The 26,433-nt window shown below is 36.8% G+C and overlaps 1 protein-coding gene across 20 annotated transcripts in view; it reads left to right on the top strand.

Annotated features, from left to right (window-relative positions):
* PRRC2C (proline rich coiled-coil 2C) overlaps nucleotides 1-26,433 on the top strand; it is a 95,239-nt gene that overhangs the window by 18,375 nt on the left and 50,431 nt on the right. For 14 of the 20 annotated variants that reach the window (XM_007118993.4, XM_007118987.4, XM_007118988.4 and 11 more), the window contains 10 exons: nucleotides 9,124-9,289; nucleotides 10,786-10,963; nucleotides 12,385-12,494; nucleotides 13,570-13,695; nucleotides 15,652-15,872; nucleotides 19,917-19,999; nucleotides 20,599-20,732; nucleotides 20,809-20,896; nucleotides 21,917-22,061; nucleotides 23,605-23,658. In XM_007118993.4, the coding sequence (XP_007119055.2) occupies nucleotides 9,178-9,289; nucleotides 10,786-10,963; nucleotides 12,385-12,494; nucleotides 13,570-13,695; nucleotides 15,652-15,872; nucleotides 19,917-19,999; nucleotides 20,599-20,732; nucleotides 20,809-20,896; nucleotides 21,917-22,061; nucleotides 23,605-23,658 (1,251 nt within the window). In that variant the 5' untranslated portion in view covers nucleotides 9,124-9,177. The remainder of the gene's footprint in view (nucleotides 1-9,123; nucleotides 9,290-10,785; nucleotides 10,964-12,384; nucleotides 12,495-13,569; nucleotides 13,696-15,651; nucleotides 15,873-19,916; nucleotides 20,000-20,598; nucleotides 20,733-20,808; nucleotides 20,897-21,916; nucleotides 22,062-23,604; nucleotides 23,659-26,433) is intronic. The other 6 variants (XM_007118989.4, XM_028488573.2, XM_028488577.2 and 3 more) reach the window with 4 other exon arrangements.

Below are 26,433 nucleotides of genomic sequence, written 5' to 3' on the forward strand. Positions count from 1 at the left end.
TTACATTCCCATGAGCAGGCTATGAGAGTTCCAGTTCTTCCACATCCTTATTGACACTTGGTATAATTATTCCGTAGTTTTAGCCAATACAGTAGAAGTATGGAGGTATCTTACTGTGGTCTAAATTTGCATTTCCCAAATACTAATGGTGCTGAAATGCTGAATATCTTTACACGTGCTTATTTGCCACTTGTGTATCTCTGGTGAAGTGTCACATCCTGTGCCCTTTAAAAATAATTCGGTCATGTGTTTTATTATTGAGTTCTGGGAGTTTTGTACATATTCTGGATAAAAGTGTTTCGTCAGATATATGATCTGCAGATGTTTTTTCCCAGACAGTAGCTTGTGTTTTCATTCTCAACCGTGAGAACTTTCAAAAGGCAAAAGTCTAGTTTAGAAATTTCATCTTTTATGGATTGTGCCCCCCGCTCCCCACACGTGGCTTGCGGGATCTTAGTTCCCCAGCCAGGGACTGAACCCACGCCTTTGGCAGTGAAAGCTCTGAGTCCTAACCACTGGGCTGCCAGGGAATTCCCTATGAATTGTGTTTTTAGTGTACTATCTAAGAAGTCTTTATATATAACCCAGGGTCACAAAGATTTTCTCCTATGGTTTCTCTACAAGTTTTTATAGTTTCAGGTTTTACCTTTTGTCTGTGATCCTTTTTTAAAAATTTGAGATATTATTAACATATGTCATATAAGTTTAAGGTGTATTTTTGTGCATTTATATATTGCAGTGTGATTACCACTGTAGCATTAGCTTAAACCTCCACACATCACGTACATAATTATCATTTAAGATCTTAGCTCAAAAAATCTACAAACAATAAATCCTGGAGAGGGTGTGGAGAAAAGGGAACTCTCTTGCACTGTTGGGGGGAATGTAAATTGATACAGCCACTATGGAGAACAGTATGGAGGTTCCTTAAAAAGCTAAATAGAACTACCATAAGACCCAGCAATCCCACTACTGGGCATATACCCTGAGAAAACCATAATTCAAAAAGAGTCGTGTACCACAATGTTCATTGAAGCTCCATTTACAATAGCCAGGTCATGGAGACAACCTAAGTGTCCATCGACAGATGAATGGATAAAGAAGATGTGGCACATATATACAATGGAATATTACTCAGCCATAAAAAGAAACGAAATTGAGTTATTTGTACTGAGGTGGATGGACCTAGAGACTGTCATACAGAGGGAAGTAAGTCAGAAAGAGAAAAACAAATATCATATGCTAACATATATGGAATCTAAAAAAAAAAAGGTTCTGAAGAACTTAGAGGCAGGATAGGAATAAAGATGCAGAAGTAGAGAGTGGACTTGAGGGCATGGGAAGGGGGAAGGGTAAGCTGGGACGAAGTGAGAGAGTAGCGTGGACTTAAATATACTACCAAATATAAAATAGATGGCTAGTAGGAAGCAGCCGCATAGCACAGGGAGATCAGCTCGAGGCTTTGTGACCACCTAGAGGGGTGGGATAGGGAGGGTAGGAGGGAGACGCAAGAAGGAGGAGATATGGGGATATATGTATATGTATAGCTGATTCACTTTGTTATAAAGCAGAAACTAACACAACATTGTAAAGCAATTATACTCCAATAAAGATGTTTAAAAAAAAAAGATCTTAGCAGCTTCGAAATACATATACAGTATTGTTGACCATAATCATAATACTGTACATTAGCTCTCCAGAACTTAACCCATCTTCTAACTGCAAGTTTGTACCCTTTGCTCTGGTCCATTTTGCATTGAGTTTTGTGTATTTTTGTATTCATTCATTCAGCTAGCTAGCTGCACTGGGTCTTAGTTGCGGCATGTGGGATCTTCGTTGTGGTATGTGGGATCTAGTTCCCTGAACAGGGATGGAACCCTGGGCCCCCTGCGTTGGGGGCACGGAATCTCATCCTCTGGACCACCAGGGAAGTCCCAAGTTTTGTATATCTTTCTATATTCTGTTCTGTTTATCTGTTTTACACTGTTATTACAGTGTCTTCATTGCTGCTTTTTAAGTCTTGAAATCAGGTGACATTGGCCCTCCAACATTATTTTTCTTTTTAAAATTCTTCTGCTTATTGTAGAAAAATTCCCTCTGAGGTTTTGTTTGGGATTGCTTTGAATCTGCAGATAAACTTGGCAAGAATCGACATCTTATTATTGGGTCTTTTGACCCACAGACGTGGCCTATCTCCATTTATCTAGGTCTTCTTTAATGTTTTGTAGTTTTCAGGGGCTTCCCTGGTGGCGCAGTGGTTGAGAGTCCGCCTGCCGATGCAGGGGACATGGGCTCGTGCCCCGGTCCGGGAGGATCCCACATGCCGCGGAGCGGCTAGGCCCGTGAGCCATGGCCGCTGAGCCTGCGCGTTTGGAGCCTGTGCTCCGCCATGGGAGAGGCCACAGCAGTGAGAGGCCCGTGTACCGCAAAAAAAAAAAAAAAGTTTTGTAGTTTTCAGTATACAAATATTGCACAATTTTTGTCAGATATATCCCTAAGTATTTCCTAGTTTTAATTGCTGTTATAAGTTGTACTTTAATTTCTGATTGTTCCTTGCTACTATGCACTGATATAATTGATTTTTATATATTGACCTTGTATATAACCTTGCTTAACTCTCTTCTTAGTTCTAGTAGCTTTTTTTAGACTTAGTCAGATTTTCTATGTATATGATCATGTCAGCAAATAGACAGTTTTATTTCATCTTTCCCCATCTGACTTCCTTCCCCACCCTTGTCTTACTGCACTGGCTTAGAAATTCTAGGACAGTGTTGAACAGAAGTGATGAGAGTTGATAGCCTTTGTTCTTTAGAACATGGGTTAAGCATTCAGTCTTTTACCATTAAGTATGATGTTGCTATAGGTTTTTGTTTTTTATTAATAGACTTTATTTTTTTAATAGGTTGTAATAGATGCCCTTTATCAGGCTGAGTCTTAGTTTCCTGAGATTTTATCAGGAAAGGGGTGTTTTGTCAGATACTTCTTCTGCATATATTGAGATAATTGTGTGTTTGTTTTAGTTTACTATATGGTGAAATGCCTCTGTTGAGTTTTGAAGGTTAAACCACCTCTGCATTCCTGGGATAAAGATATTTAAATAATAAAAAAGTGTTTTTCATACATTTCTTACTTAGTTCCATTTCTGGTGCTGTTCATTCTTTCCTGTAGATCCAGCCTTCTGTCTGGTAACTTTTTTTTCTTTTTTTTTCTGCTGTTTGAAGGACTTGACATTTCTTAGAGTGTAGATCTGCTAATGATGAATTATTTCATCTTTCTTAAGTCTGAGAAACTCTTGTTGGTCATTTTTGAAAGTATTTTTGCTGGATATAGAATTCTAGGTTGTCACTTTTTTCTTTCAATACTTTAAGCATGTGGCTGCAACATTTTCTCACTTGCATGGTTTCCAACAAGGATTCTGCTCTAATTTTCTTTTTTCTTTTTTTAAACCTCTTAGTTCCTCTCAGTTTAAACCAGGGATTGAACCCGCACCCTTGGCAGTAAAAACGCAGTCCTAACCACTGGCCGCCAGGGAATTCCCTCTGCTCTAACTCTTAATGTTTGTTTCTCTTAATTGCTTTTCAGATTTTCTCTTTATCATTAGTTTTGAACAATTTTATTATGATGTGCTTTGGTATGGCTTAGTTCATATTTCTTATGCTTGGACTTCATTGAGTCTTTTGCATCTGTATTTATAGTTTTCATCAGATTTTGTAAGATTATGGCCATTATTTTTTCTTTCACCCCACCTCCTTGGGTGACTCCAGTTACACATAGATTAGGCTGCCTAACTCTGTCTCAGGGCTTATCTTTCATGTCTCTATATTTAATCTTTTTACTTGTTGAACATATAGAATGCAGTTATATAAAATAACTTAACATTTTTGTCCACTAATTCTGATACCTGGGTCAGCTAGATTGGTTTCAGTTGATTGATTCTTCTCTTCAATATGGTTCATATTTTCCTGCTTCTTTGCCTGTGTAGTTTTTTTTTTTTTTTTGCCTGTGTAGTTTTTAATTAAATTGTTCAATGTGGATTTTGCCTTCTTGGGTGCTGGATATTTTTCCATTTTTTAAAATAAACATTCTTTAGATTTGCTTGGGACTCAGTTACCAGAAACAGTGTGATTTAAAGTCTAGCATGTGAGAATTGGTGCTATTCCCAGTCCTTCCTGAGCAACAGGCACTGTTCCCTCTGATTATTTCAGATGGTTCTTTCCTGGCTTTGTGTGGTTTCCTCACACACATACTACATATTGATACTCTGCTGAATACACAAGGGGAAACAAATCCTCTGCAGATCTGTAGCATTTTCTCTTTGTATACCTCTCTTCTTCCCAGTATTATAGCCTAGCTACCTTGGCGATCCTGAATGCCCAGCTTCATTTCTTGAACTTAGGGAGTCTCTCAGCTTCCACTTGGGTTTTCTTCTGAGTTCCCTTCTCAGTGCCATGGCCTGGGAGCTCTCCAGGCAGTAAGCTCAGGAAACCATAGGGCTCACTTCATTTCTTTCCTCTCTGTTAGGGATCACATCAATTCAGTATCTTAGTTCTTGTTTTATTTATATATAAGTAAAATTACACACACCTACCTGCACTGGACAGTATATATAAACACATTACATACGCATGTGTATAGCAAAGTGATTCAGGTTTTATATATATATATATATAAAATTTCTTTTCCTACTCTTTTCCATTATGGTTTATTAGTTCCCTGTGCTATACAGTAGGACCTTGTTGTTTATCTGTTTTATATGTAGTAGTTTGTATCTGCTCATCCCAACCTCCTAATTTATCCCTCTCCATCCCTCTTACCCCTTTGGTAAAACCACAAGTTTGTTCTCTGTTTGAGTCTGTTTCTGTTTTGTAAATAAGTTCATTTGTATCATATTTTAGATTCTACATGTAAGTGGTATCATATGGTATATGTCTTTCTCTTTCTGATTTCACTTAGTATGATAATCTCCAGGTCCATCCGTGTAGCTGCAAATGGCATTATTTCATTCTTTTTTATGGCTGAGTAGTATTCCATTGTGATACATACCACATCTTTATCCATTCATCTGTCGATGGACATTTAGGTTGCTTCACTTCCATGTCTTGGCTATTGTAAATAGTGCTGCTATGAACATAGGGGTGGGGTGCATGTATCTTTTCAAATTAGAGATTTCTCTGCATGTAGGCCCAGGGGTGGGATTGCTGAAAGTGCCCACATATAACTGGCAAACCATTAGAGTGCAATTGGCTTTTCTGATTTATCCAGTCTTATTGTTTATGGCTATAAATTCTTTGTCTTTAGAAATGCATGATCTTTTATAGAAATAGGTACATTGTGATAGTTTGTTCTTATCTTTGATTGAATTATCTTTTGAACGCATTTGTACTAGCTTCAATCATGTGTATTTATGATTTACTTTTGGAGGGGGGTAGTAGGTACTATAAAGCCTTCTTGGGTTTTATACTGGAGAGGCTCATAGGATATGAAAGAATAAATTTATTCTCTAGTCTAATGGCCTGAGAAGCTGACTCTCTGGCCATCTTTCTTACCTCAGAATATACCCAGTATGTATTTTGTTTATCTGTTTGGTGAAAGAGCATGTACTGAAGGGCATACCATATAGGCAGTAGTTTATTAATAGTGGAAGGAGAAACTTTGTACAGAACTTTGAACCTTAAAAAGAACTACTCAAACTTGAATTTTATTATATATTTGCAGGAATTTTCTTATTCTTTTTTTTTTGTATTTGGAAATTCCTTATAATTTAAAGGAAATTTTTTAGTTTATTTAACTCTTAAGTAGGAAAATTAAGGTTCATTTTGTGATTATTTCCAGGCTCTAATGTTTTGTGATGGCTGAATTAAATTAGATATTCTGTCACCCTATGGTTAAATTGTATGTTACTTTGTTTTCCTTGTGTAAGCCTATGGACAAGCTGAACTGCCCTACCTTGTTAATTTTGTTTACTTATAAAATTGAACATTTTAATACATTTGCCTAGTGGTATTTCTCTATAATGAATTGTTTGTTCATATAGCATTAATGTTTGGGTTTCTGCGAGTTTTTTTCTTCAATTTGTTGACTTCTTATATAACATTTGCATTTTGTCAAATGTTGAGATATTTTTCCCTGTTGACTCTCAACTTAATATTTTTAACTACAGTTTTCCTCTCATGCTTTGTGCATATTCGGTAGGTTTGCTTCTGAAATGTTTAATGTGAAATACATGCCTGTGTTCTAGGTAAAGTTGAAACTTTATTCAAAACAAAAGAGAAATGTAAACAGGCAGTAGAATTCTGTAGGAACACAGAGTTCTGGGCTGGAGATATAAATTTGGCATGATCGGTTGGTAGTTGAAGCCTTAGAATTGGATGAGATTTCCTACAGAGATGAATTTAGAAGGAGAAAGAAGGTGAGGACAGGATGGGTAGCACAGAAGGAAGGATTGGCCTTAGGTGGAATGGGAGGAAAGATACACTTCCTTTATTGCAGTGGTTCTGAAGACTGCTTACATATTAGAATTGACTGAGGAGCATTTTCAAAATAAGGATTGATGATCAGATCCCACCTCACATCCCTAGAAACTTTTTTTTTAATGAATTTATTTATTTTTGGCTGCATTGTGTCTTCCTTGCTGCGCGCAGGCTTTCTCTAGTTGCAGTGAGCAGGGGCTACTCTTTGATGTGGTGCGCGGGCTTCTCATTGCGGTGGCTTCTCTTTGTTGCAGAGTATGGGCTGTAGGCGCACAGGCTTCAGTAGTTGTAGCATGCGGGCTCAGTAGTTGTGGCTCACAGGCTCTAGATCACAGGTTCAGCAGTTGTGGTACACGGGCTTAGTTGCTCCACAGCATGTGGGATCTTCCCAGACCAGGGCTCGAACCTGTGTCGCCTGCATTGGCGGGCAGATTCTTAACCACTGTGCCACCAGGGAAGTCGGAAACTGGAATGTTTTAAATCCCCAGGTGATGTTAATGTGTGGCAAGAGTTAAGGACTAACCACTGCTTAGCATATATCTGTTTGTAGTAAGTCAGTGAGTCTTGAACTTTTGTATTTTTCAGAATCACTGGGAGGGCTTTCTAAGGCACAGTGGTTGGCCCCATCCTCAGTTTGATTCAGTAGGTATGGGTTGGAGCCTGAGAATTTGCATTTCTAACAAGTTTCTAGATGATGCTGAGAACCACTGTAACAGTAGGTGAAGGAAAGGAAACCCTTAGGAAAGATTGATGTAGATGCCGGTGGGCTTGTAGGTTTGCCCCTAGGAAGTTTAAGGAGTTTCTTTCTTAATGTTGTTGCTTTGTTTATGATGTAGGCACGTGAGGGTCTCCACTAAGAGTGCTGCATGAGTAGTTGTAGTGTTAAGAGGGGTTTGAGGATTCTTAGGTGTTAAAATTGCCATCAAATGAGAGTGAAAGAACAAGTTGACTTTTTATTATTTGTCAGTTACTTTTTTTTCACCTGAAGAAAGATCTCCTTGAATCTTAGTTTTGTCGTCTAATGAATATGCACTGTCCTCTTTTGTCACTGGAGGTGAATATTCTTCCTGTATATCTTTGTCCATGTTATTGGTGAAAATATTTCAACAGGATAGATTCTCAGAGTATATAGATAGCTCTCTTCACACCGTCATCGTTAGCACCCTTGGGATAAAATTAATTATATACATTCTGCCACATATGATTGTAAGCCATCTTATATTCATTAATGTAGTTCTTTTGGTTGCAGGTGAGTCGTTTTCACAATTTATTTCAAGGAAGATGGTCTATCGTAAATGTATACTTGGAGAAGCTAAGTGATTACAGTTACATGGGGAGGAGGCAGCATGGTGTAAATGGACTGACCCAGAAGCCTTGATTTCAAATCTAGTCTCGTTTACCTATGAACATCAGTTTCCTTATCTGTAAAATCAGAATACTAACTGTATCATAAAGTTACTAGACTGAAATGAGTTAACAGATTTGAAAATTATTAATAAATTTTATGGAACTCCTTAAATATTGTGGCAGGTGATATGAATATAAAATTGCGTCTCTGCATTTGATGCTTATTCTGCAATTGACAAATGTAAAACCAGTACATAAAATGATTTTTATGATGGTAGGGTCTACACAGGCATTCCTTGACTTCGAATGCTTTTTGCATTATATACTATTCTGTGTTATCTTTAGCTCCCATGCTTTTAGCTGTTGATGGTTTATTGGTAGAATTCACCACCTCCTGTCCTACTTCCACCCTGAAAACAAAATAAACAAACAAAACAAACCAAAAAAATCCAACTCCTAATGTTGGTAATGTATACCTCATTAAATTGAAGGGAAATAGTATGAGAGCTAATTTGTGTCATTCGCCCTGTTTATTAATAAACTAGTTTTTAATTGGGGTACATTAGTTCCAGAGATGAACATTCTCTTTGTATATGAATGTTCATTAAAATACTATGTACTTCTAATAACTTCTCATATACACAGAGATTTGTTTTGACAAGTGTACACCATTTCTTGAACACTTAGTCCATAGCCATGAAATAGAATATTGTTTTTATGTACCTTAGGTTTATAAAGAAGTATTCTACCCTTTGCAGAATGCGGAGAAAATAGAATGTTCTTTCTATTCTAAACTGTTAAACTAATGGATCTTTGTTAGACACATACTGCCTGAAAACACAGGCATGCAGTTTATAGGGAAACGATGTTACCCTTCTGTCATGTTTGGATTCCAAATGTGTAAGCTGATCATGCCAGTCATCTCAACCCTATTAAGTTGAATGATATATGTTTATTAAATAGAAAGACATTATCCATAGATCCACTGTATTTGAACTGTTCATCTCAGTATGGATTAAAACCCTTTTTCTCTATAGTGTAGTTACATGGTTACAAATCATAAACAGTATACTCACCAAGCACATGGAAGTTTATTGATTAATTTTGTCACGTTTTGGTTGTTGGAATTTTACAGTATTAAACAGGTTCTTGAAATTATTGTTGATGTGAATCATTGAAGATTGACTTAATTTCTCATGTTTTTATTTTTCAGAATTTCTGTGAACATTTGAATTTACTAACAGCTTTTAGTAAACTAATTCTAAAGTTTTCCTCCTTGTTTTTCTTTCTTATGTGCATCTTAAAGACTGGTTTTAAGGGGTGTGGCAGGACGTTCTGGACTCGATGAGTTTCCACTGAAATGTCGGAGAAGTCAGGCCAGAACACAAAAGCAAAGGATGGGAAAAAGTATGCGACACTCAGTTTATTTAATACTTACAAGGGTAAATCATTAGAAACTCAGAAAACCACAGGTGAGTAAAATCAAGTGGCATTTATATTTTTTATAGTTTTCATGGTTTTGTTTTATTACTATAAATGACACACTAGAGCTATTGCTATTAGGATCTAGGGCAAACATATGTTAATGTAGCCCTGTTTACATTGGACTTTTTATATACATACACATCTTTGAAGGGATATGAATTTTTTAAAGTTGAAAATTTATAAATGTTTTAAAATATTTTTTTTTCCTGTTTGTTGTCATCAGAAAATAAGTAAAACTATGTGGTTCCAAAAGGGAGACTTGGTCAATGAGATTAATAGGCATAAAGCTATATATTAGTGGATTTATTCTACCACTTTTAGTTATGGACTAGAGAGTCCTGTGGTTCTTAGTTTTGTTTTGTTTTTTAATACCTTGAACCCAGTGTTTACAGTGAGGAGTGAAAACTGGACCATGTACACATAATAACTATATGGTGCATTAACAGTGTTCATTATGTACATAAAGGTAGCATATTTCTTCTTTTCTAAAATTTATTTTATTCAAGTATAGTTGATTTACAGTAGTGTTAATTTCTGCTGTACAGCAAAGTGATTCAGTTATACATATACATACAATCTTTGTTCATATTATTTTCCATTATGGTTTATCACAGGATATTGAATACAGTAGGACCTTGTTGTTTATCCATTCTGTATTTAATAGTTTGCATCTGCTAACCCCAAACTCCCAGTTCACCCCACCCACTCCCCTCCCCCTTGGCAACCACGAGTCTGTCCTCTATGTCTGTGAGTCTGTTTCATATCATGTTTATTCTTTAACGTACGAAGTTTCGAGTTTAAAATCGATTCCCTGGAAAAATTAGAAAACAGCATTGTCAGTGTTTTCTTTTTCGTAGTTTACAGGGTTGGTTCAGTTGTTAGAATTTTTTTTTAATGTACTATTTTATTTATTTTCTGTATACTCTATTTATTTATTTTTGGCTGCCTTGGGTCTTTGTTGCTGCGCGCAGGCTTTCTCTAGTTGTGGCGAGCGGGGACTACTCTTCATTGTGGTGCCCGGGCTTCTCATTGCGGTGGCTTCTCTTGTTGCAGAGCATGGGCTCTAGGTGCGCGGGCTTCAGTAGTTGTGGTGCGCGCGCTCAGTAGTTGTGGCTCATGGGCTTAGTTGCTCCACGGCATGTGGGATCTTCCTGGACCAGGGCTTGAATCCGTGTCCCGTGCATCGGCAGGTGGATTCTTAACCACTGTGCCACCAGGGAAGCCCAGAAGCATGGAGTCTTAACCACTGGACTGCCAGGGAAGTCCCAGTTGTTAGAATTTTTAAAGCATCTGTTCAGTGGCTCGATAGTTAATTTTAGTATAATTTCTACATTGGGTTATGTTGCAGGCGTGTTGCTTAGTTTTAATTTTTTCATCTTAAAATAGAAAATAATAATTCAAGATCCCGTTAATTCCTATTGTCTTTTTATTTTGTTTTAAGAATAAAATAGTTACTAAGAAAGTTGATGTTATTGATCTTTAGTTGCAGCTCGACATGGATTGCAGAGTCTTGGAAAAGTTGGTATTTCACGGCGTATGCCTCCACCTGCTAACCTCCCAAGTCTCAAAGCAGAAAACAAAGGCAATGATCCTAATGTGAACATCGTACCTAAAGATGGCACAGGATGGGCATCAAAACAAGAGCAACACGAAGAAGAAAAGTGAGTCAAAGTCTATTAAAGAATGAAATCATTCCCCTTTCTTTGTGGGAACTTATGTTTGAGTTCCTTACGTGCTAGGTGTTGTGCTATGCCCTTTAAAGTGTTTTATATAGTCAACTTTTGTGTTTTATATAGTCAACTTTTGTGTAATTTTTCCTGTGCGTGGGTTTAGTGACAGTATTTTTATGTGTCAGGGTAGAACAGTTGACAAAATTGCTAATCACAGTTTTCCTTGTATCTTACACTGTTGGGCTCCCTCCTATCCCATCCTCACCAAATCAGGCATTCTCTTTCTAAAATGATTTAAGAGTTGATTCTGTTAACTATTTTTCATGAAGCTAAGAGTTTCTGTCTGCCTGATTCATTGAAACTATACCTGATGCACATCATAGGTGCTCAAGTAATATTATTTGAATGAATAAAGAATTCACAAGAAAGCTGAAGTGGAATTAGTAATATCCCGCTTAATCATCATTCATTCAATAAATATTTAGCATTCTGTGTCACGGATTATTCAGGGCTCTTGGTTTATTAAATGACCAAGCTAAGTAGTGGTAGTTTTTAAAAATAAGATAAGAACATGAGTACTTAATGCTTTTTGCCTATATCTGTTACTAAATTTCTATATTCTGGTTTGGGGAGCTTTATATAATAAATACAACTGCTTGGGTGAAGCTTACTAAAGACTTATTATTCTCTACTCCTTAGTTGTTATAGAATTATTTTATAGTAGCAAGTCAGTTTTAGGTCTAAGTATACCAGAAATATATTGCATTTCTTAAGCCTGTTAACTGCCTTTTTCATTTTTAAGCCTTAACTCATTACAAGAATTGAATAAAACTGTAGACCCTTTTAAAACACCTTTTACTCCTGGGGATGCATCAGGCAGGTTGCTGTTACCTGTTTTGATTAACAGTAATATGTACAGTGGTGAAACTGTTGACTGCCAAATGGAGAGCTTGTTTAGCCTTAGCCCCTGGTTAATCCCACCAGTCCAGACTGTATGTATGACTATAACGTTATTCCTAATTATAAATGTTCACTTCTTCAAAACAAATTTTGGGTAGCTATGTTCAATAATGAATGCTTTTCTCTTTCTTTCTTTCTTTCTTTCTCTTCTTTCCTTCCTTCCTTCCTTCCTTCCTCCCCTCCTCCCTCCCTCCCTCCCTCCCTTCCTCCCCTCTTTTCTTTCCAAAATTAAAAACAAAGCTGTCATCTCCTTGGGTTATTCATGGGTAGAAATGAAAGGGGACAAAAATAGCTGTACTTCATTTAAAGGAATGTTGCAGAGGGAAAACATGGTGGGGTGCATCTGAGTAAATATGTAGCCAAAATAATTTGTATACAAATTTAGCTTAAATGCAATATTTATTTTATTTAAACATATAATATCTGAAATAATGGATTCATATTTTTTTAAGAGCACCAGAAGTTCCACCAGCACAACCAAAACCTGGGGTTGCAGCTCCCCCAGAAGTAGCACCTGCTCCCAAATCATGGGCCAGTAACAAGCAAGGTGGGCAAGGAGATGGTAAGTGGACATTAGCTGGGGAAACTGGTTAGGCTTGATAGTTCCTGAACAGCCATGCAGGAGATAAGGGGCGAATTATGGTGTTTTGGCAGGGATAGAGAACACTGTCAAAAGATATTATCAGGCCCTGAAAAACAGGGTCTTGTAAAAATTCTCTTGGGCTAGTTAAGTTTCAATGTTAAGAGCCATGTATGAGCCAATAATAGGGATTAAAGGAGTCTTTAAGGTACCTTGTGCCCCACATGACCAGACAAAATCTTGTGCCTTCAGCTCTGAGACATAAAAGTACCCAGACATTATGTTGATTGCTAGAAACCATATTATTTTCCATCTGTGCCCCTAAACCTCTTCTGTTTCAAATATGCTGTTCATGATTTCCTTGGTAGAGAAGACCTAGAGAGTAGCCATAAAGCACAGTAGCTTTAATACTTCCCTCCCTGCTAGGCATGATTGGAATCCCCAACAAAACTTAATTTTCCCACTTGAAAAACATGTCTATAAAACATTGTATGGAAAAACCCACCTGGGCCCTCAAGCTAATAAAATCAGCTCTTTTAAATTTATGGAAGTGTAAAAATAAATAGGTGGGCAGGTAGGTAGATAGGTGAATGAGTGAATAGTGAGGTGCAATCAGTATCTCTGCAATAAATTAAAATGAAGCATTTTAGTCTCACCATGATACTTGTAGTGTTGATTCATAAATTCTATTTTAGCAATATTATTTGATTCTTAGAGCTATTTATTAGTAAAGGAATTTTACTTATATTGAAAATGAAAGGAGTCATAATAAAAGAGAAACAAGTGAAATTCTCCTTACTTTCCTCATTATCTTTAATGAGTCCACTGGAACAATGTCTGGCAGATTCCTTTCTTAGATTTTTATTTCCTCATGGCTGTTCATTAACTTTCCAAGGGATTCTAATTCTAGATAAATTTAAAAATTTTATGGATATGAACAGTCACCATTGAAATGTGGAATAAATTATCAAAAAAAAGAGAGCTCTATCCTGGGAGGGTTTTTGAATTATCTTCAGTATAAAAGTTACATGTAATGTTTTTTAAAAAATATCCATAGGAATCCAGGTGAATAGTCATTTTCAGCAAGAATTTCCCAGCCTGCAAGCAGCTGGGGATCAAGAAAAAAAAGAAAAAGAATCAATTGATGAGAGCTATGGACCTGGACCCAGTTTACGCCCACCAAGTAAGAATACTTTCTATTTAATAAAAATACAGAATGAGATTATATTTGTGTTTTATCTTGTGATATAACCTCCTGTCTGCTATTGTTGTATGTATGATGACTCACCTAGTTTGAAAAGGCAGATAGTAACTGTAGTTGCTTGCCACTCAAGTATGGTTTTTACATGAACAGCATCAGTTTAACTTGAGAACTTGTTGGAAGTATATGTCTTGGGCCTCACACCCAACCTACTAAATCAAAAGTCAACATTTTAACAAGATGCCTAGGTGACTTGTTTGCACATCAATATTTGGTCATTTTTACAATAGTAACATTTTTTAGCACACCTCCCCAATATGCAAATAATTTATTTATAATTTATATCCATTCATTTGCTTTCTATTAATATTCTGAACTCAAACTGAGGAACCAATCAATTTGGATAGTAAGAGATACTCGTATTATGTACATTATAAAGCAGAAACTAAAAATAGAAATATAAAATCTTTGAGAGATTTTAAAACATCTTATTAATTATATTGGATTCATAGTATTTTTACCAAATATCTCAAAGACCCCTGTACCATGTACAGGGAAGTTCCTATTTACAGTAATGGTTACAAATCCATGTTTTTGATAACCTAATACATTTTCTATCTCTTTGGCTCATTTCTTGCCAGTTCTGGGTAAATCACCTTTTTTAATTTTTATTTTTAATTACTGTAATGCAGCTGATGAGTTTGTATTAGGAATAGATGTGTCAGCTCCACTGTTCTCTTGTTTAGTTTCTTTTCACCAGTTACCTGTTGCTGTGTAACAAATTTGGCAGCTGAAAAAGACAAACTGAACTGGGCTTACCATTTCATACAGTATCTGAGGGTCAGGAATCCGGGAGCCACTTAGCTGGGGGTTCTAGCTCAGGTTTTGTTGGTTCTCTGTCAACAGAATTGCAGTGAAACTGTCATCTGATGCTGACTTGACTAGGGCTGCTGTTTTAAGCTCTCTTATGGTGGCTCATTTGTATGTGGGCGGCTCACAACCGATTTCCTCAGAAAAAATAAGGAGGGACAGACAGACATCTCTCACCCAAGATGGAACCCCTAGGCTTTCATTGCCTGTTCTCAGAGAAGACAGCCAACACTCCTGCCTTATTCTACAGGTTACACAGACCAATCCTGGTACACTGCTGAGAGGGGACTACACAGGGTGGGAATAGCAGGAGGTGGAGACCATTCGAACCAAACAGGGTTTCCTTGTAAAACCATTTATCTCTTTTATTTGGTTAAGTGTAGTTGAATCAGGTAATGCAGTCACTAAATCTGCTCACTTGGGCACATGTAACTAGCAATAGTAGCCTGAAAACGAATGAGAGCATGCGTCACTGTCAGTCCTCTGAGTTATGGAACTCCCTCCACCCTTCTTCAGGCCACCTCAGGTATAACAGTGATCTTAATCTCTCTATCAGACATTGGTGAAGCTTAATAGGGAAGTTCTAATATTTTCTTCCCTGACCCCAGTATTTGCTTTTGTTGGTACCCTCTGAGGCAGGGGTCCCCAACCCTTGGGCCGCAGACCAGTACCAGTCCACAGCCTGTTAGGAACCAGGCCGCACAGCAGGAGGTGAGCAGCCAGCGAACGAGGAAGCTTCATCTGCCGCTCCCCATCACTCGCATTACCACCTGAACCGTTACCCCCCTTCCCCCCGTTCATGGAAAAATTGTCTTCCATGAAACCGGTCCCTGGTGGCAAAAAGGTTGGGGACCGCTGCTCTGAGGTACATCTTCTCTGCTTTGGAAGCCACTGCTCTTGACTATCTAAACACCTTCAAAGTCTAAATTTCTAGTACAGCCTAGATTAGACTTTCACTATTCCTTCACTGTGCTGACTTGCTTAACTTCTCTTGAAATGTGCCTAGTTTGGTTTCACTCTGTTCCATTTTCAGATTTTTTTCTTATTTCTTCTCTCTCTTCATACCAGATGTTGCTTGTTGGAGAGATGGTGGTAAATCTGCTAGTTCGCCTTTAACATCTGACCAAGATGAAAAGTCTGTCCAGGATGAAAGCACAGCTGGAACATCAGAGCAAAATGATATCCTCAAAGTGGTGGAAAAGAGGATAGCTTGTGGTCCTCCACAGGCTAAACTGAATGGGCAACAGCCTGCCCTTGCTTCCCAATACAGAGCTATGATGCCTTCTTATGTGAGTATTGTTGAATCAGCAAGTGGTTAAATAAGAGGGTTTTTTTGGTTTGTTTTTTGTTTTTTGCGGTACGCGGGCCTCTCACTGTTGTGGCCTCTCCTGTTGCGGAGCACAGGCTCCAGACGCGCAGGCTTAGCGGCCATGGCTCACGGGCCTAGCCGCTCCGCGGCATGTGGGATCTTCCCGGACCGGGGCACGAACCCGTGTCCCCTGCATCGGCAGGCGGACTCTCAACCACTGCGCCACCAGGGAAGCCCAAATAAGAGGTTTTTGATCTGGATTCCAAGGAAAGAATTGGAATGGGAAAAAGTTGAGGTCTTTATTTTCATTAACATCTAACTAAAAATTAAAATTTTCTTTGATTATGAATTTAGGAATCAAATCACAGAAAGTATCAGCAGTACCCATGTTTTATCCTTAGGGATCATAGGTATTTTCATATCACATTACATTGTTTTTAGGTATTGCAAATATTGTTTATACTCAGCATTACTTCAATATAGTTATTAGTGTTATTTAATGAAGCACATACATTACTGTTTCACAAATTTGTTTTTTAAATATTGTGGTAGCAGAATTTTAGTATAATTGTTTCCTTAGTAATACTGTGTTTTTAATTATGCATTTAAAAACATTTCTGTGAGAAGAGGTCCATAAGATTTATCAGACTGCCAGAGGGGTTGTTCATGGCACAAGAAAAAGTTAATACCTGCTTTAGTTCTAAAGTTTTTAGTAGTATACCTTGAATTTTTTTGCAAACTTTTTATAATGGAATATTTTTAACATTCAAAAATAGAAATGATAAAAGAAACTGTGAGCTTTCTTCCTCCCCTAACTACCATACATCTTCAACGGTTATCGATTTGTGGTCCATCTTTTTTACCTGTTTCTCACCACCTGGGATTACTAAAATCCTAGATACATCATCTCATCCATATATATTTTAGGTTATATTTTAAAAGATAAAGACTAGGGGAAAAACCACAGTGCCATTACCACACCTAAAAAGAAATTCTTATTTATTTATTTAATTTTATTTTTTTGGCTGCGTGGGGTCTTCGTTGCTGCGTGCAGGCTTTCTCTAGTTGTGGTGAGCAGGAGCTACTTTTTGTTGAGGTGTATGGGCTTCTCATTGCAGTGGCTTCTCTTATTGTGGAACACGGGCTCTAGGCGTGCGGGCTTCAGTAGTTATGGCATGTGAGCTCAGTAGTTGTGGCATGTGAACTCAGTAGTTGTGGCTTGCAGGCTCTAGAGCGCAGGCTCAGTAATTGTGGCACACAGGCTTAATGGCTCTGTGGCATGTGGGATCTTCCTGGACCAGGGATCGAACCCATGTCCCCTGCATTGGCAGGTGGATTCTTAACCACTGTGCCACCAGGGAAGTCCCTGAAAATTCTTTTTAAAATACCAAGTCAATATTCTAGTTTCCCTGTTTATCTCATAATTATGATCCAGGTAACATCTATTCTTGAGATGGTTTATGTTTTTCTTAGTAATCTTGTTATCTATAGGTACCTCTTTTCCTTTATCTCTTGTTTTCTTTGGAGCATATCTATTATAGTTTATTTGTTTTCCTGTAGAGTTTCTCATAGTCTGGATTTTGCTGATTCCATCTTTGTAGTTCCATTTAATATATACTTCTGAGGGGACTTCCCTGGCGATCCAGTGGTTAAGACTCCACACTTGTAATACAGGCATGGGTTCGATCCCTAGTCAGGGAACTAAGATCCTGCATGCCACACGGTGCAGCCAAAAAAGAAAAAAGAAAAGAAACAAAACTTAATAGTGGTTGCTTCTTGGGCAGGGGAAGTTTAAAAAATAAACAAATATATATATATACACACACACATATATATACACGCACACACATATATATCTGCTTTTGACCCCCATATTGCCTATAAATTAGTAGTTAGATTTGGTGCCCTCATTCATTCGTTTACTCTCAGTCTACTGTGAAATTATATGGCAAGTTACATGTGCTCAAGTAAATAAATTTACATTTTTTGAGAAAACCATTAATTTAAAAGGAAAGAATCTAGTTCATACATTTATTTTTCTTATGACTTAACTCCTCTAAGTAATCAAGGTCCAACCATATTTTCTATTTTTTCTTTGTATCATTATTACTTAACCATTCTAAGGTAGAGGGAAATAAATTATTAAATACAATTACTTGTTAAATATTTTCTTTAAAAGTTGGGGTGTATTATAAAGCAGTCTTATATGCTAACCTGACCTTGAATAATGATTTGCACCCAAATACTTGTCTCCTAAGATTTTTCAAATTGTGCTTCCAAGGACCCCTGCCTGAATTTCCGGGTGTAGGGGTGGAATGGGATAAGGGGGAAGGTAAGAGGGGAGACCAAGTGAGCTTTGTTCCCAATTTCATCAATGAATTTATTCACATAAAATGTTTCACTAAACAAGAACGTTTAAAACACCATTATTATGTGTTGAGAACTTACAGTTGTTTCTGCATTTTATTTATTTATTTTTTTTTTACTTTATTTTTCTGGCTGTGTTGGGTCTTCATTGCTGCGCGCGGGCTTTCCCTAGTTGTGTGAGCATGGGCTACTCTTCGTTGCAGTGCGTGGGCTTCTCATTGCGGTGGCTTCTCGTTGTAGAGCACAGGCTCTAGGTGCGCGGGCTTCAGTAGTTGCAGTGTGCAGGCTCAGTAGTTGCGGTGTGCGGGCTCTAGGGCACACAGGCTTCAGTAGTTGTGGCTCGCAGGCTCTAAAAAGTTGGGGTGTATGTAACTCTAGTGCAGGCTCAGTAGTTGTGGCGCACAGCTTAGTTGCTCTGTGGCATGTGGGATCTTCCAGGACTAGGAATCAAACCCGTGTCCCCTGCATTGGCAGGTGGATTCTTAACCACTGCGCCACCAGGGGAGTCCCCTGTTTCTGCAGTTTTTGTGGCAAATTCCTAAATTTCAAACATTTATTAATACCACATGAAATTAATATCTATGCCTAAATAATCAGCAGAAGGATCTAATGCAACTTAACCTATATGAACACTTGCCTCCAATCCTGTATTCGCTAATTTCAGTGTAAAGTGTGATGCAACCAAAAATTCTCCAGAGTATTCCCCAAACAAAAAGCTTCTCCTTTTGTGTTTCAGCTGTTGCTTATCTTAATTAACTTTTGCTCCAACCCTACTTAGAAATTTCTTCTTTACACAGCATGATCATATAAACATAGCCTTTCTTCTAGTATAAAGTAATTCCCTCATCAGTTTCTTTTAAAGAAAAACTAAACTATTTCAGGATATAAATTATGTATTTAAGATAATACAATTTCTTTTTTTTTAACATAATTTAACCTGGATATAAGCAAATAGTAAATAATCAAGCACTCCTTGACATTTCTTCCCTTCCAAATCATAGGATGAATCCTTTGGTGTTATTATTTGTCTTCATAATCTATCTTAGAATTCTCCTAAACTCAGATTCTCAAAGCCAAGTTCCTGTGGAGAGCATCATCTTTAGGCCTCTGTATATAATTACTATCTGTGTAATGACTCAGAATCCACCTATGCCCCCTAACCACTTCCTCCTTCAACTCTGTTGGGTTATGGACTATCCTTTTATCTGAACTGAGTTCCTCTTTATCAGCAAATCTGCTTTCAGTTAATCTACTCTTGCATTAGGATGAGGTCTCACATTATATCATTTCAAGTATTGATATTTGAACTTGGTTAAGAAACTGAAGTTTTCTGGGGTGCATGCATGTCGTCGTTTTTACTTTTTCATTTCAGTACACAGTCATTTTTATGTAACTTTATTAACGGGATAACAGAAGTTCTTAATAAGATGTGTCTTAGTTATTACCTCTATTTGTATGACTTGGTGGAGGCAGTAGATTTATAAATGGCTTGTTATTGAGGGTGAATGATCATCTATACCAGTAGATAAAATTAGTTATTGACAGTACTGTTTATTTTAATCATTTCTATAAATTATAATTTCAGGCTTAGGGTGATCTTTTTCTTTTTAAATAACTGGGTAGCTAGATTTTATCAATTTTTGTTTATTTTATACAGATGTTTCAGCAGTATCCAAGGATGGCCTATCCTCCTCTACATGGTCCCATGAGGTTTCCACCTTCTTTAACTGAAACAAACAAGTAAGACTATTAAATGACTAAAGTTTGCAGGGTATATGTGTACTTGTTAAGATTTTCTGGAGGTTGAGTGGATTATGGGGATTTATTATTCTGTCCTCAAGGTACATTTGCCATTAACAAGTAATTGGCTAACTTTTGTAAGACAGAACAAAAATACTTTATTCTTCTAAAACTTTAAATCAACAGACATAAATTCTGAAAACTGAAAATTGTGGCCCCCAAAATGGATGGCACTTGTTTACTCCTTCTTCCTTCCATGATGTTGATAACCCCCATTCTCCTTTTTTTTGCTTAGTGTATTTTGAGATTAGTATTAGTCTTAGCCATATCATCCTTTAACATATATTTGTTTTATTTTAAATGTTTGAAAACTTTGCTATTAAATATCTGCATAAGAAATAATGATTATGTATTGTCTTAAATTTCTGTGTTAATTTTATAATCTCTTCATACATGTCAGGTGCAAAATATTTTGTATATTACGGTATAGAAAACTAATGTTGAATTGAAATGAACTAAATTCCAATCTTTTAATATTTTCCTAATTTAGTATCATTAAAACTTAGTATCCTTTTCTCTCATAACCTGTCACTGGTTAGAGGCCTTCGAGGAAGAGGCCCACCTCCTTCATGGGCCTCTGAGCCTGAACGCCCCTCCATCCTTAGTGCATCAGAACTGAAGGAGCTTGATAAATTTGATAACCTAGATGCTGAAGCTGATGAAGGTTGGGCAGGTAAGAGGCAAAATTAATTAAGCACTTTTAGTTTTTAGATGCTTTGAAACAGTCTGAGTTCTCCTTAATTTAATAGGTGCTCAGATGGAAGTAGATTATACAGAACAGCTGAATTTCAGTGATGATGATGAGCAGGGAAGTAGTAGTCCTAAAGAAAACAGCAGGTAAGTTGTGATATCTCTTACTAATAATAGTATGAATTTGTTGATGTAACATGAGCCATTTACGCAGAGCGGTTTCATTAATAGGTATTTGTTCCCCGCTTATAGAATTTCTACATTCTACTCCAAGGATTTTTACTGAGTGGGGAAGGCGATTAATGAGCCAAATTTTAGAAGTACAGATAATCAAGGAATTAAGAGTTCGATGTTTCTAAAGAAAATACATATTTTTAAAAAGAAGTTATTTAGGTGCTTGTCATCTAATTGGAAATATTTTGAGAAACCGTATTCGGGACCATTTAAAACTTGTTACTTACTTGACCTGATCCATATTTATAAAATTGGAGAAAAATTACTTGGGTTACAACAGCTGCTTCAAGTCCTTGATTTTTTAAAACTTAGCAAGGAGCAATAAGGTCTTGGAAAATAGGAGCTTTTTTTCTGGAATATAGGGGCATCAGAATCAGGAATATATGGGTTATGTAACATAAAAATTGGGCTCTTAAGATAAACAGGAGTTTGCATGCACATATTGGTATAATTTTTCAGCCATAGTGTTGTAATACACTGCTGTTTCATGATCAGTTGTGAGATGCCTACTAAAATACTGTAGTTTGATTTCTCTTTTTCATTAAATCAGAACAAATTAGAATACATTAATTAATTATCTGGAATATTACTCAGTTGTGTTCAGATGAGAGTTTTGGGTGGGGGTAATAGTAAATGATGGTATCATTGTGTGTCAAGTGTGAGTGTCCGTATCTGATAAGTACTATATTGCATCTTGTATCTTGTGGTGATAATCTGGCCAAGCCCAGGACCCATCACATTATAGATATATAGCATATATTTCTTGAATGAATAAATTAGCACTGCTAGGTTACAACACCATCTCATTCCTTGATACATTTTCCCCCTGAAATTGTATGGAAATAATGTCTTTTTTACATTGAGAAAATGCATTTACTTATGGTACATTCTGTCCGCTCTACTTTTTATTTGACCCGGATTTTGATTCTTCAGTGAGGGTCAAGGTTCAAAAGCCTCTGAAAACACTGAAAACCGAAAAGAAGCAGATGAAGTTTTCAACACTAAGTCATCTTCTCAGATACCTGCCCATCCATCAGTAGCAAAAGGTGCCTATGGGAAAGGACCTCCACTTAATCAGGTTTGTTGGACTCACGGAGATTCTTGTCACTGCAGAAAAGTGACAAGGATGAATTAATCTTATAATCATAGAGTCAGCTGGAAAAAGACTTAGGAAATGGGAACTATATATTTTTTCTTAAATAGCTCTAGACCTAAACCATAATTTTATTGCATACTAACAGGAATTATCAATACAGTAGCTAAAGTTATCAAGTAGAAACTAAAGTTTCACTCTTCCTTCTTGTGGCATCTTGGGCATGTCAGAGTGGAGGGATAAATTGTTTTTCCAAACTAACATAACTGAAGTGCTTTATAGTTTACTGAATGCTTTGTAAATCCTAGTTAGTATTCATGTGTGAAATTGTATGTTATCTGAGTAGGGAAATCACACTAGGGAGTAGAGAAATCTATGTACTCTGAGCCATTTTGAAGAATGTTGTTAAAAAGGGGGAAGTATGTGGGCAACAGATATACTTGATCCTACCTCAAAGATGTTGCAGGAACTGCTCTGCAAAGTGAGAATTTAACAGGGCTGTCTTCCAGAGAGCCTACTTAAGTAATTCATAGTATACTCAGCATGTATTTGTATGAATTCATACAACAAATGGAATTCCTCCACCGATGGAGGAATCGGTGCCTTCAGGGAAGTAAAAGTAAGTTGCTAACAGTGCCGTGATAGGGTGTACATAGTTCTTAGAAAATTCTATGTAAAACATTTCACAAAAGACTTGATACTTGAAGCAGGAATTAGCCAGTAAACAAAGGGAAGAGGGTGATTCCAAGCAATGGGAACATGTTCAGGGTAGAGAAGTATAGGAAAGCATGGCCTAATCAAGAAGTCCCCAACAGTTTGACATGGGAGAGGAGTAAGAGAGCTATGTAAGAAATAGTAGTTGTTAAGTCTTGTATGCTATACAAGAGGTTTGAATTTTATTCTTAAGGCATTGGTTAGCCATTGGAAAATAAATTTGTGAATTCTGGAAAAGAAGGATTTTTAAAGTAATTTTAAAATAAAATCTGTGTTTTGTGTGACTTTTAACTTACTGGCATAATGGGGAATGATAAAAGAATAGAGAAATATAGACCATATCTTGATGTTTTGATTTGCGTGCGTGTGTATGACACTGATATGTATAATAACAAGTGAATAGTCTATATATATCTGGTTCCAATGTTTTAGATGTTTCTTTTCTTTATATAAATTTGAAAGGTTTAGTTTGCCATTAGAAAAAAAATTGGGCTTACGTATATAAAAATTTGAAATTAGAGGCGTACTTCTTCACAGCCAGATTACCTGGGCTAGAATTCTAGAATTTGTACACTAAGATTCTACTGTTAACAAAGTTAATTTGAGATTGTAACCTTAATTTAAATGGCTGAGTGATTGTATAGAACGTAAAGTTATTTTGTAGAGACTGATGTACTTTTATTTAAAAAGAGAAAAGGATAAAGATGTTTTACTTTTTGCAGTCTTTTGGTCTCACTGAAAAACATTGCAGTCAGAAATATTTCAAGTAGATATTTTTTATCTTACTTTGTAAAAATCCTTTTCTTTATAATAGGAACGTGGACCATCTTCACACTTGCCACCACCTCCAAAGTTGCTTGCACAGCAGGTAAGTTTTAACTAAATGCTTGTTAGTGGTCTGTATGTATTATTCGCCCTATTTGTTTTAATGGAAACATCCTCTGTGTGTTTCTTATTTATAATTTTTATGAAACAGTTGTTGACTTTACCTTGTAGCTCCTGCACGTCTTCCTCTTTAGCCTGTCCCTCTTCTTCTCAGCTGATAAGCATATTCCTAATTTTTCTAAGAAAATAAGAAGCAGCTCTTCTTCCCATTTGAGTACCCTTCCTGGTCTGCCTTTTTTCCTGTTGCCCTTGCTCCTGAGGACGACCCTTCTACTTGTTCTCTGGATCCCATCTTCTATCAGTTACCAGTAATATTCTCTCTCAGCTTTAAAAAAAAAGTTTTAAACACCAACCCTTCTTTAACTCCCACTACACTCCATTTCCCTACCTGTATCTCTGTTCCCCTTCATGGCAAAATTGTTTTAGTGAGCTGTTTACACTTACTGGCTTCACTTTCTCTCTCATTAACCCTCTCCAGTTATGCTTTCATCTCCCCACTATACCTTTGAAACTGTTATTATCAAGGTTAGTAATGACTGTTCCATCTTGCCAAATACAGTTCTCTTGTATTCATTTACTTAATCAGCAGCAGTTGACATAGTTAATCTCTTCATCCCTCCATCCTTCTTAAAACTTTTTAAAAACTTGCTTTTGAGACATCACACTGTTTTGTTCTCTTTTTTAAATTTATATTCCTTCTGGACCTCTATACTTAAACCTTTGGGTGTTGGAGGGCTCAGGGCTGTGTTCTCATTTCTTTTTCTAACTATATTCTTTCCCTGGGGGATCATCTGATGGCACTCAGTAAGTATCTCGAGCCCTTAAAGCTCTATCCTGACTTTGAAAGTCATGTATTCAAAAATTGGCTCAGCGTTTCCACTTGGATCTCTGGTAGATATCTGACAGTTAATAGTCCAAACCATAACAACCCCCACCAACACTTAGGCAGTTCGGCTACTGTCTTCCCTATCTTAGATAATGACATTGCTGAGGTTAAAACATGGAAGTCACTCTTAAATCTTTCTTCTTTTTTACCTTACATCCAACCTAATCTATCAGCAAATTGTCATCTCTACCTTTAGAATATATTCCTATACTGAGTACTTGCTGCCACCAGATATATTTCATTTGGACTTAACAGGTCGTCTTGTTTTCCTGTCTTGCTGCCTTCTCACCCACTACCTCCACCCTGAATTCTCCTATAGCAGGTATAACTTTAAATATGTATATATTTATATATCTTATATTACATGTATATGTTTTACATATATATACACACACACACACACACACACATACATACATACACTAGGTCAGTTATTCCTTGCTCAGGTTCTTTTCATGGTCTTTAAAGTTTCTGTTTCCTTTTCTGATTTCATCTACATTTCTCCCTCTCTGTTCTTGCCACACAAGCTTTATTGCTCTTGTTTTAATTTTACCCTCAAGACATTTTATTTGCTGTTGCCTCTAACCAGAAGACTCTTTCTGAGGTTCTTGCTGTGATCGAGTTCTTTGTTCAGGTATTAACAATGCACAGGCCTTCCCTGTACAGGCCTTCGCTGTACAATGACAGTGCACATACCATAACCATCACTGTCCTCTCCACCAGTCATTTTCCTTTTAACCACTGAATGCTCTTTGTAGCGTTTCTATACACATAGAAGCTAAAACTAAAACATCTAGCAGAAAATGTAGAAGAAAGTCTTTATGAACTTGGGCCAACAAAAATGTCTTAGATAAGACAAAAAATGCAAGAATTAGAAAGAAAAAAGAAATCGATCAGTTGGACTTTGAAAAACATTTCTAAGGCAAAGAAAAGATATCACAAGAAAAATATAAATACATCTGACGAAGAACTTGTATGGGTGTGTGTGTGTGTGTATTTAAAAGCCCTTACAAGTCAATAATAAGACAAAAAGTCCAACAAAATGATTTGGACATTCACTTCATAAAATAAGGTATACAAATGGCCAATAAGCACATGAAAAGATGTTCAATATCTTTAGTCAGAAGGAAAATGGAAAGTAAAACCACATTGAAATTTTGTTACACATCCAGAATTTAGAAGGCTGATGACACCAAATATTGGGGAGGATGCAGAGCAGGTGACACCCTCATATATTGCTCGTGGAGCTGTAAAACCTTGTAATCACTTTGGAAAACAGTTTGGCAGTTTCTTATAAAGTGAAACACATAGTTACTATATGACTTGGCAGTTCCACTCTTAGGTATTCATCTAAGAGGAATGAAAACATACCTTTACACAAAGACTTAGTTATGAATGACCATAGCTGTCTTATTTCCAGTTAAAAAAAACTAGAAGCAATCCGTATGTCCATCCACAGATGAAACAATATGCCTATGATGCCATACTATGCAGCAATAGAATGCAGTAAACTGCTACACACAGTGACCTCAGAACCATTACCCTGAACGCAAGAAGCCAGATACAAAACAGAATATAACTTGATGGTATCCATTTTTGTGAAATTTTAGGAAAGGCAGATTTATTCAATACTGCCAGAAGTAGATTGCTGGTTGCTTGAGGTCAGGGATGCAGGCAGAGGACTGATGAAAATGCTCTATTTGTTGATTGGGGCAGTAGTTACCTAAGTTTATCATTTGTCCAAACTCATCAAACTATACAGTTAAAATATATATGTTACATTTTACGTAAATTATACTTCAGTGAAGTTGCTTTTTAAAAAATGCTTACTCTGTGAGTTTACAGTGTAAATTAGGTGTGTTTATATAATTA

Source organism: Physeter macrocephalus, chromosome 4 (genome assembly GCF_002837175.3).
Source record: "Physeter macrocephalus isolate SW-GA chromosome 4, ASM283717v5, whole genome shotgun sequence".
NCBI classification, from domain to species: Eukaryota; Metazoa; Chordata; class Mammalia; order Artiodactyla; family Physeteridae; genus Physeter; species Physeter macrocephalus.